Consider the following 12,500-nt stretch of genomic DNA (forward strand, 5'->3'; position numbering starts at 1 on the left):
GAGTGTTACATCAAGCAAATGGCACTGATTCAGCGGAGTGACGTACTATGTGTATATAGAGAGAGTTTTGCTAGGATTACATAAGAGTGTTTTCACGTGTGGGAGGCAGGAAGTTAGAAGAAGTGATATTTTTGTCGCTCAGAAGATGTTGCTTCCTATGTGCTTCTTTTTCCTTACTAGTAAGAATAAATTGCTGATAATTGGCTCGCAATGCAATGCTTAGAAGGTGCTGGAAAAAAGAGGCGAGAGCGTGTTGATGGAAGGAGGACAATAACGTCACATGCTGGCAGCTAAGCCGTGAGGATGCCGTCATGCATGAGTGGCCTTTTGATAATAATAGAAGCACCTGCGATGCTACGCTACATCCTACGCTATGCTGTCTGCTGCGTTTGTGCTGTCGAAAAAGAACAACGTGACGCAGCCTCCGGTTCTGCTTCCCATGTTGCCGTGGCGACGGGACCATCCTGAATTCATTGATGGCCTGGCTGACATTTCTCCTTCTACGGCGTGCAGCGTTCGTCATCTTGTCGAGCTCGTTAACACTAACAATGTTGTTTGTAGGTCATCATATTAAAGCGCAAGCGAACACGTCTCTCCCTCCTTATTCCTTTGCTTTTCAAATATGCTTATTATTATCATTATTTACCTGCCGTGCAATAAAAAGTTTCTTGTGTTTTTGTGCTTGCAGGTTGCTTGTTTGAAGACGACTTCTGTGGACCGTATGAGTTCTGTTTCAATGGTAGGAAGAGGTTATCATTTGCAATGCTGACCTAGCATTTACATTGTAGAGATGTTGAAGTGTGATGATAGTCTATCATTTTGAAAAAAAAAAAAAATTAGCCCTGTGGATCGCTTTCAACAGTTCACAAATGCTCTGAACATGCGGGGGTGAATGTGTTGCAACATAAATGAATGTTAAAATGAACATACACTTTTCAAGCTTAAAGGGGAACATTATCACAATTTCAGAAGGGTTAAAACCATTAAAAATCAGTTCACAGTGGCTTATTTTATTTTTCAAAGTTTTTTTCAAAATTTTACCCATCACGCAATATCCCTAAAAAAAGCTTCAAAGTGCCTGATTTTAACCATCGTTATATACACCCGTCCATTTTCCTGTGACGTCACACAGTGATGCCAATACAAACAAACATGGCGCGTAGAACAGCAAGCTATAGCGACATTAGCTCGGATTCAGACTCGGATTTCAGCGGCTTAAGCGATTCAACAGATTACGCATGTATTGAAACGGATGGTTGTAGTGTGGAGGCAGGTAGCGAAAACGAAATTGAAGAAGAAACTGAAGCTATTGAAACCGTCGAAAACGACACGACAGCCAGCGACACGGGAGAAAGCGAGGACGAATTCGGCGATCGCCTTCTAACCAACGATTGGTATGTGTTTGTTTGGCATTAAAGGAAACTAACAACTATGAACTAGGTTTACAGAATATGAAATACATTTGGCAACAACATGCACTTTGAGAGTGCAGACAGCCCATTTCAGGCGCGCTAAGAACATATATTTTTCCACGATTTCAGCACTCAGGTTAACCATACCTAAATAGACACAAAATACTGCATTACACAAGACTACCCGAATGTACTCGAATGATTGAAAAATTAAATGTTTTTAAGCTAAATTATTGGTAAACACAGTTCATGTATAATAATTTACGTAAAACCGCGAGTAATGAATAAAGTTTTCATCAATTAATATTATTCTGTAGACATACCCTCATCCGCTCTCTTTTCCTGAAAGCTGATCTGTCCAGTTTTGGAGTTGATGTCAGCAGGCCAGGGAAGCGAGGGTCGATATTCTTCTCTTGATCATCTTCGGTGGCATAAGGGACGGTTGCCATCTCTGTCGTAGCATAGCTTTCGTCGATAAAGTGTGCGGAACAAACGACTGACCATTTCGTCGGCTTTCCCCACACCCTCGTATTTTGAACAAATTTCGTCCAATTTTTTGCCACTTTCGCATCTTTGGGCCACTGGTGCAACTTGAATCCGTCCGTCCCTGTTCGTGTTGTTACACCCTCTGACAACACACCGACGAAAGTGAGAAAATGGCGGATTGCTTCCCGATGTGACGTCATCGCTCCGAGAGCGAATAATAGAAAGGCGTTTAATTCGCCAAAATTCACCCATTTAGAGTTCGGAAATCGGTTAAAAAAATATATGGTCTTTTTTCTGCAACATCAAGGTATATATTGACGCTTACATAGGTCTGGTGATAATGTTCCCCTTTAAAACATACACAGACAATAAGGAAGATTTTTTTTTAGTGGTGTTTCTTTATTTATACCGTATTTTTCGGACTATAAGTCGCTCCGGAGTATAAGTCGCACCGGCCGAAAATGCACAATAAAGAAGGAAAAAAACATGTATAAGTCGCATTTTTTGGGGAAATGTATTTGATAAAAGCCAACACCAAGAATAGACATTTGAAAGGCAATTTAAAATAAATAAAGAATAGTGAACAACAGGCTGAATAAGTGTACGTTATATGAGGCATAAATAACCAACTGAGAAGGTGCCTGGTATGTTAACGTAACATATTATGGTAAGAGTCATTCAAATAACTATAACATATAGAACATGCTATACGTTTACCAAACAATCTGTCACTCTCTCGCTAAACAATCTGTCACTCTCTCGCTAAATCCCATTGAATCTTATACGTCTAGTCTCTTACGTGAAAGAGATAAATAATAATATTTGATATTTTACAGTAATGTGTTAATAATTTCACACATAAGTCGCTCCTGAGTATAAGTCGCACCCCCGGCCAAACTATGAAAAAAACTGCGACTTATAGTCCGAAAAATACAATAGTTATAACTACCGTATATTCCGGACTATAAGGAGCACTTAAAATCCTTTCATTTTCTCAAAATTCGACAATGCACCTTATAACACTGTGCGCCTAATGTACGGAATAATTTTGGTTGTGCTTACCGATCTCGATATAAGTGTGACCAGTAGATTACCATGAATTGATTAACGTGAACAAGTTGAAAAACGTATTCGGGTGCTCAATTGTACGGAATATGTACTGTACTGTGCAATCTACTAATAAAAGTCTCAATCAATCAATCAATGGCAGTCAAACAAAAGAGATATGTGTAGACTGCAATGTGATGGCAGTCACACATAAGAGATTTGTGTAGACTGCAATATGACTCAAGTGAACAACACCTAAATGTTATATGTTCCATTGAAAATATAGAACATTACACATGGCGCTCAAAAATCTATCAAAATGTTTTAGTACGACTTTGGTAAGCTATGAAGCCACACCGCTTGATGGATTGTACTGTGCTTCAACATACCAGTATTTTAATGGTGTGTGTATATATTAAGACATATTATCTGCCGTTTTGTTTCACAATATTATGCGAAAGCAACTTTTCTTATCTTCTGGTACCTGCTGATTTGTATTTGGGATCTGCATAAGTCCTGAAAATGTGCGCGTGTCCGCCTTTGTAGTCCCTGTCGACACCGTAGTCGATAAGCTTCTTTTTCTGTATCTTCTTGTTATGGGACATTCATCCTCCGCTGTTGCCATTTCTAATATAAAGTAGTGTAAAGTTTTTACTTATATCTGTCAGTAAACTTGCCATGAAAGCGCTAAAACATACCAGTGTAGTGAGTTAACATTATTCACCCAAGGAACTTTAGTTATTAGAGAGTTCCGGTCGGACAGTTTTACACGGGACACATTTCCGGCGGATGAGGAGATGCTGCTCCATTTTTGATTGAAGTAAAGTCTGAATGTCATTAAAACAGTTAGCTCCATCTTTTGACACTTCTTCCACACCCGTCCTTGCACGCTACACCGCTACAACAAAGATGACGGGGAGAAGACGCTTCCGAAGGTGAGCCACGTAAATAAGACCGCCCACAAAACAGCGCATCCTGAAGAGACTGTCAGACAGCGGCTTAAAGATGATCTGTAAAACATAATCTATGCAACATTTTGACCAAAGAACCACCATTACATGTTATGTAGACCACAAGGAAGTCTTTTACATTTAGAAAAATAAAAATAAAATATGACTTTTTTAATGCGCCCTATAATCCGGTGCGGTGCGCCTTATATTTGAAAAAAAGATAAAAAAATAGACCTTCATCGGCAGTGCACCCTATAACCCGGTGCGCCCTATGGTCCGGAAAACAGGGTACTATTAGGTATGATTAAAACAGTACAGCAATTTGACAATGAGCTCTGAGTGTGTGCTTTCAAGCCTGTGTGGCATAAAACAAGTAAAACATCAATACAGGATATGTTTTCCAATTTTTGTTACCATCCTGTACTTTTTGAGGTTACAAAGAACACTGACAACATTAATAACTAATTCAGAAAATCACAAGACGATTCAATGTTGTTGTAAAAAAAAAAAAAAGCAGCCTCAAAACATGGCAGTTTTTGCTGCAGCGTTTTGAAAAAGCCGCGGCGAATCAAGTATTTTGTACGTGTGATTGTAATGCTAACACCATATTATATTATATTATTGTCGCCTTAGGGTAGAGTAAGTAACAGATCAAGTTATGCGCTTTTTGTTCGGGCTCTGTAATTCGTTGTGACGCACCTGGAATGATTGTTGATTGTTGTTGGGTGTTAACTTAGCTTTATTTTTTGGTTGGCACGTGAATAAGACTCGTTCCCATCGTCAACCGTTTTGTTGGCTGTTTCTCGCAAATTGAAGCACACATTTCCTCTGATTATATTGGGGACATTTTCATCCTGTGAGGTACATTTTTGCTCTGTTTTTGTGGCCGTAAAACTTTGGTTGTATTACTCTGAATGGAAAGATTTTTTAATGAGAGGGTTTTTTCATGTGGACCAGCTCTATACTCTTGGCAGGGTCCTTGAGGGTGCATGGGAGTTTGCCCAACCAGTCTACATGTGTTTTGTGGACTTGGAGAAGGCATTCGACTATGTCCCTCGGGAAGTCCTGTGTGGAGTGCTCAGAGAGTATGGGGTATCGTACTGTCTGATTGTGGCGGTCCGCTCCCTGTATGATCAGTGTCAGAGCTTGGTCCGCATTGCCGGCAGTAAGTCGGACATGTTTCCAGTGAGGGTTGGACTCCGCCAAGGCTGCCCTTTGTCACCGATTCTGTTCATAACTTTTATGGACAGAATTTCTAGGCGCAGTCAAGGCGTTGAGGGGATCCGGTTGGGTGGCTACAGGATTAGGTCTCTGCTTTTTGCAGATGATGTGGTCCTGATGGCTTCATCTGGCCAGGATCTTCAGCTCTCACTGGATCGGTTCGCAGCTGAGTGTGAAGCGACTGGGATGAGAATCAGCACCTCCAAGTCCGAGTCCATGGTTCTCTCCCGGAAAAGAGTGGAGTGCCATCTTCGGGTTGCGGAGGAGACTCTGCCCCAAGTGGAGGAGTTCAAGTACCTCGGAGTCTTGTTCACGAGTGAGGGAAGAGTGGATGGTGAGATCGACTGGCGGATCGGTGCGGCGTCTTCAGTAATGCGGACGCTGTATCGATCCGTTGTGGTGAAGAAGGAGCTGAGCCGGAAGGCAAAGCTCTCAATTTACCGGTCGATCTACGTTCCCATCCTCATCTATGGTCATGAGCTTTGGGTTATGACCGAAAGGACAAGATCACGGGTACAGGCAGCCAAAATTGGCGGGATCCTCCCTTAGAGATAGGGTGAGAAGCTCTACCTTTCTAGGGGAGCTCAAAGTAAAGCCGCTGCTCCTCCACATCGAGAATAGCCAGATGAGGTGGTTCGGGCATCTGGTCAGGATGCCACCCGAACGCCTCCCTAGGGAGGTGTTTAGGGCACGTCCGACCGGTAGGAGGCCACGGGGAAGACCCAGGACACGTTGGGAAGACTATGTCTCCCGGCTGGCCTGGGAACGCCTCGGGATCCCCCGGGAAGAGCTGGACGAAGTGGCTGGGGAGAGGGAAGTCTGGGCTTCCCTGCTTAGGCTGCTGTCCCCGCGACCCGACTTCGGATAAGCGGAAGAAGATGGATGGATGGATGGATGAGTTTTTTCATGTTCAATTTTAATATTTTCATTTTACATACTTTCATATATCAATGAAACACTGGGAAATTATTTTAGCCCAATAGAGTAGCTAAAGGATGAAAAAGCCCTCAGAGTTAAGAGTGTATGTTCGATTTTCTTTTTTTTTTTGTACTTTTTTTGCTCAAATCTTTCAATCAACTTCAGTCTTAAATAAAAAATAATATATATATTTTTTTTGCCTAACATGAGTTTCATCCAAACAGGCTGAAGTACCTGGTGTAAAGATCAAGCCTAAACATGCACAAGATTAGTAATTGAATTCATTTTGGTGCATTGTTATATTTTTTTGTAGGGTCAAACTACTAATTTTTGAGCAATTTAGTAGGATAGGAACAAAAAAGTCCCAATTTTAACTGTAGTCATTGCACAAAATAATCATGCATCTTCTAATTGCAGGGTTTCATTTTGGAGAAAAAGAGTACTAATTGTCGTATTTACCGTTTGGAATTAGATGGGACAATTTTGGTCAAGTGTTTCTCACAGGACTTTGACGCGGTGGTCGGTGGGTGGGTGGGTGGTATGTGATGACGTAACAGTCGATGCCAGCCAAAAATAAAACAATGCATCAAAATAAGTTGTACTACTATTATTTAGTACATTTATGCCTGATCTTTACCCCAGTATCTCAGCCCTTTAACATTTACAATATGAATGATAACTCATATTATGCAAATCTTTCAAAAATAAAAAAATACATAACTGGATCAAATGGTTAAAATGAAAAAATTAAAAAAAATTAAATAAAAAAAAGACTTAAACTTATTGAGGGATTTGAGCCCAAAAAAATTGGAAAAAAAACCTCCCTGAGGACTTTTTTGTCCTATTGCTATTAAATGAAGTATTCTCATGAGCGTTAAGCAAGCTGATGGGCCTCTCACTATGCAGAGCAGCAATGCCATCTATCGTCCGGAGTTGGAACTACACGCCAGTCAGGAAGCCCTATAATGGTGCGTTTGTGAGCCCGGACAACCTGATAGCGTCACATCTTCCATGGCGGTTCAAATGTAGCCGTTGTTTTTTTGTTTTTTGTTTTTAAATCGATGGTACCCTAATGCCAAATTTATAAATAAATATGTGTAATAGTTGGAAAGGGACTAAACTGATAATACCGAAAATGTAAATCAATGTGAATCAGGAAATAATGTTGAATATAGAAATATCCGATAGAAACAGTTAGTTGAATGCAGCATTGAACGCTGCCAGGAACACTGGCAGCTTTTGCATGCAGTGGCAATTCCAAGACACTAGATGGCAGTAGTGTATAAAGTACAGAACATTAGAGGATAATGAATGAATGAATGGAAACATACATTGCATTGAATTATGGTTAAAAAAACAACAACTAATAATATGTTAATGTTTTGATGTACAACATTTTTGAAGCAATTACCACAATCCTGTTACTCTCAATGAGACTCCTGCCCTAGGTGCTTTCTTTAGACTTTGTTTCTTAAGGACAGACATTTTTATTTTGATCCAGTCAAATAGAACCATTTTTTTTAAACTAAAGTAATGGTTGTATTTGCTAATCCAAAAAAAAGATCACATGAAACAATTAGTTTTGTTTGCCTTTCTTCAAGTTTTGATTAAAAATCTTTATTTTTGGTTACAAACACTTGAATAACATGTTGGAAGCCATTTTATTGGTCAGTCTGGAATGATGGCATGACAACTGATTACTTGCACCCTCATATGATTAGAAAAGTATTCCCTCATATGACTTGAAGTATGAATTCAATAGAATTGATCCAGAATCTCTTCTTTGTTCTCCCAGGTGATTATTATAAATGTGGCATACATCTACTACAAAGACCAATAATAACTTGATTAGTCCAGTCAGGATTTTCTAGTCTTGTCATCAGAGGTGGGCAGAGTAGCCAAAAATTGTACTTAAGTAAGAGTACCGTTACTTTGGGGCAGGCACTTTTGCATGATATACTAGTTACTATGGTAATCTAATTAGTTACTATGGTAATCTAAGTCACAGCAGCTCAGACGAGGCACCAAGCAGTGTGGGTGGGGTGCGTTTCCACAGAGTGTCAGCCTGAAATGTGGGTGTCAGGGACAGACGCGGAAGGAGATTTTTCAACAAAGTTCTAAAGCTTATTGATATATTAGATATATCAGATTGTAGGTGGGTTTTTTTACCCTTCACGTTCATATTTCGCTGTTTGTTGCATTTTTGTTGCGTTTCGCTTGATTGTAAAAATGTCCAGGGGGGGGCTTGACGTTCATATGTTGTCAATATTCAGTGTTTTATCGGTCATAGTTAATATTGTAAATCCCACATTCTTTGTTTACATGTACATTCTGGGTGTCTCATTCAGTCAAAAACATACAATTTCATTCTGTTTTTTAAGGCGGTCTGTCATAAAGTTTTTAGCTGTCAATCAGACATTATTGTGAGGTTGTGTATTAGCGTTCCTAAACATCAGATATACCGGCCCCCAGACACATTTTTTTTCTCTAAATTTGGCCCCCCGAGTCAAAATAATTGCCCAGATGCCCAGATTATGATGTCTGACACTGGGGCTTTCAGATTTTTATGTAAATGGGACGGCGTGGCGAAATTGGTAGAGTGGCCGTGCCAACAATCGAAGGGTTGCTGGTTACTGGGGTTCAATCCCCACCTTCTACCATCCTAGTCACGTTCGTTGTGTCCTTGGGCAAGACACTTCACCCCTTGCTGCTGGTTAGCGCCTTGCATGGCAGCTCCCGCCATCAGTGTGTGAATGTGTGTGTGAATGGGTAAATGTGGAAATACTGTCAAAGCGCTTTGAGTACCTTGAAGGTAGAAAAGCGCTATACAAGTATTACCTATTTATTTATTTATGGTTTTTTTTCTAAATTACAATGGACTTTGTTGTATGTACCTTGAACCTGCCGGGGACTACAAATGGAAACTAGATTCTGGCGGCAATTTAACATTTTATGTCTATTAATGTGCATTTTTCCATGGAACAAATACAGATTTCTGGCAAATTCCAGTATAAATGACATCTGTAAAGTCACAAAAGACTTCAAGGTAATATCATTTGTAGACGACATTAATGTATTTTGTACACATTAGCTCAGAAAAACAATCAGAGTAGAATTAAACAATGTTTTGCTTCTTCCTATTGAATAGTGCAAACATGCACTGTGCTTCAAAAGCATATTCTAAATAAACACGTCTATGTTATGTGCTGTTATTCTTTAATTACATGCTCAACATCGGTGCTCATGTAAACTGAGAGCTGTTCCTAATGATGTGACCACGTCACCAGTCGCATGACAGCCATGTGTTCTGCATTACAAACAAGCGTAGACGCCATTGTCTTTTTGCAGATGGAGTGTTTGGAAGGTGTCAGGAGCTGACTGCTGCACAGCCGCTCAACACCTACGATGTTTCTTCTTCCAGCCTGAACAGACTCACCATGATCCTGCACAAACTGGCTCTCAGAGGTACACACTGCACCTTTTTCTAGGATCTACTATCTACAAACCCCGTTTCCATATGAGTTGGGAAATTGTGTTAGATGTAAATATAAACGGAATACAATGATTTGCAAATCATTTTCAACCCATATTCAGTTGAATGCACTACAAAGACAACATATTTGATGTTCAAACTGATAAACATTTTTTTTTGTGCAAATAATCATTAACTTTAGAATTTGATGCCAGCAACACGTGACAAAGAAGTTGGGAAAGGTGGCAATAAATGCTGATAAAGTTGAGGAATGCTCATCAAACACTTATTTGGAACATCCCACAGGTGTGCAGGCTAATTGGGAACAGGTGGGTGCCATGATTGGGTATGAAAGTAGATTCCATGAAATGCTCAGTCATTCACAAACAAGGATGGGGCGAGGTACACCCCTTTGTCCACAACTGCGCGAGCAAATAGTCAAACAGTTTAAGAACAACGTTTCTCAAAGTGCAATTGCAAGAAATTTAGGGATTTCAACATCTACGGTCCATAATATCATCAAAAGGTTCAGAGAATCTGGAGAAATCACTGCACGTAAGCGGCATGGCCGGAAACCAACATTGAATGACCGTGACCTTCGATCCCTCAGACGGCACTGTATCAAAAACCGACATCAATCTCTAAAGGATATCACCACATGGGCTCAGGAACACTTCAGAAAATCTCTAAATACAGTTGGTCGCTACATCTGTAAGTGCAAGTTAAAGCCCTACTATGCAAAGTGAAAGCCATTTATCAACAACATCCAGAAACGCCGCCGGCTTCTCTGGGCCCGAGATCATCTAAGATGGACTCATGCAAAGTGGAAAAGTGTTCTGTGGTCTGACTAGTCCACATTTCAAATTGTTTTTGGAAATATTCGACATCGTGTCATCCGGACCAAAGGGGAAGCAAACCATCCAGACTGTTATCGACGCAAAGTTGAAAAGCCAGCATCTGTGATGGTATGGGGGTGCATTAGTGCCCAAGGCATGGGTAACTTACACATCTGTGAAGGCACCATTAATGCTGAAAGGTACTTACAGGTTTTGGAACGACATATGCTGCCATCTAAGCGCCGTCTTTTTCATGGACGCCCCTGCTTATTTCAGCAAGACAATGCCAAGCCACATTCAGCACGTGTTACAACAGCGTGGCTTCGTAAAAAAAGAGTGCGGGTACTTTCCTGGCCCGACTGCAGTCCAGACCTGTCTCCCATCGAAAATGTGTGGCGCATTATGAAGCGTAAAATACGACAGCGGAGACCCCGGACTGTTGAACGACTGAAGCTCTACATAAAACAAGAATGGGAAAGAATTCCACTTTCAAAGTTTCAACAATTAGTTTCCTCAGTTCCCAATCGTTTATTGAGTGTTGTTAAAAGAAAAGGTGATGTAACACAGTGGTGAACATGCCCTTTCCCAACTACTTTGGCACGTGTTGCAGCCATGAAATTCTAAGTTAATTATTATTTGCAAAAAAAAAAAAAAAGTTTATGAGTTTGAAAATCAAATATGTTGTCTTTGTAGTGCATTCAATTGAATATGGGTTGGAAATGATTTGCAAATCATTGTATTCCGTTTATATTTACATCTAACACAGTTTCCCAACTCATATGGAAACGGGGTTTGTATCTTTCTGGCTAAATGGAGCTTTTGGTGGAAAATGATGCACATGATGTGACTTTTGAGGAATTCAGACGAGCACAAAACACAGGAAGAAGTTACTTGTGTGAGGAGTTAGTAATGGAGATGCCATCGCCTTATCGGCAACATTTTCATTTTGTACCTTATTGAGGTGACAGCAGATGTGAGTAAAGGAGCTAAAAATTGTACTCAAGTAAGAGTACCGTTACTTTAGAGCAGGTGTGTCCAAACTATGGCCCGCGGGCCAAGTGCGGCCGGCCAGCGTCTTCAAATTGGCCCGCGAGACAGCTTGAGTTCAATAAACAATTTGACTGTGTGCGGTGTGTCCATACCATGTACAAAGACCCAATGGTCTGATTGCTGGCATTTTGCTGCCACCAAGTGGCCAACAAAAGTAACTTTTCAAGTTAGAGGAGTGTAGCATTTACCTACAGTACAGGCCAAAATGTTGGACACACCTTATTTCAATGCACTTTCTTTCTTTTCATGACTATTTACATTGTAGATTGTCATTGAAGGCATCAAAACTATGACCCCTGTGAAGGGGAAACCCTTTCAGGTGACTACCCCTTGAAGCTCGTTGAGAGAATGCCAAGAGTGTGCAAAGCTGTAATCAGAGCAGAGGGTGGCTATTTTGAAGAAACTAGAGTATAAAACATGTTTTCAGTTCTTTCACCTTTTTTTGTTAAGTACATAACTCCACATGTGCTCATGTGGAGTTATGTACTTACAGTTATGAACAGTGCTGGGACCAACACGTTACAAAGTAACGCGTTACTGTAACGCCGTTACTTTCGGCGGTAAATAGTAATCTAACGCGTTATTTTTTATATTCAGTAACTCAGTTACTGTTACTACATGATGCGTTGCTGTGTTATTTTACGTTATTTTTTCATGTAGTATCGGCTAAGAACTGAGAGGATCTGAGTGTGTTTTATTGGAGCGCTGCAGAAAAGGCGACGGAGAAGAGACGCGCTCTGTGTGTGCGTGTGTGCGTGTGTGCGTGTGCGTGTGCGTGTGCGTGTGCGTGTGTGTGTGTGTGTGTGTGTGTGTGTGTGTGTGTGTGTGTGTGTGTGTGTGTGTGTGTGTGTGTGTGTGTGTGTGTGTTTACTAACAAGACATCATGGCGAAGCCGAGTTTCTTAACATGGATATATTCTCACTACTTGTCTTTTGTCGACCACAAAGAAAAGAACATTTTAGTTAAATTAGCAGAGTTCAGTGAGGCAAATTCATGTCAAGTTGATCAACAGATTGTATTATTCTACAGTGCAATAACAGTACTGAAATGTAGGCTAAAAGGGCATTAAAGGGGGCCTTAAAAAAAAAAAAAATATATATATAAGTAA

The 12,500-nt window shown here is 40.5% G+C and overlaps 1 protein-coding gene across 3 annotated transcripts in view; it reads left to right on the forward strand.

Moving 5' to 3' along the window:
• ptprn2 (protein tyrosine phosphatase receptor type N2) overlaps positions 1-12,500 on the forward strand; it is a 439,783-nt gene that overhangs the window by 21,145 nt on the left and 406,138 nt on the right. For all 3 annotated transcript variants that reach the window (XM_061965795.2, XM_061965796.1, XM_072913464.1), the window contains exons 2-3: positions 689-739; positions 9,383-9,499. In XM_061965795.2, coding sequence (XP_061821779.1) covers positions 689-739; positions 9,383-9,499 — 168 coding nt within the window. The remainder of the gene's footprint in view (positions 1-688; positions 740-9,382; positions 9,500-12,500) is intronic.

This window comes from Nerophis lumbriciformis, linkage group LG07, assembly GCF_033978685.3.
Source record: "Nerophis lumbriciformis linkage group LG07, RoL_Nlum_v2.1, whole genome shotgun sequence".
Taxonomy (NCBI): Eukaryota; Metazoa; Chordata; class Actinopteri; order Syngnathiformes; family Syngnathidae; genus Nerophis; species Nerophis lumbriciformis.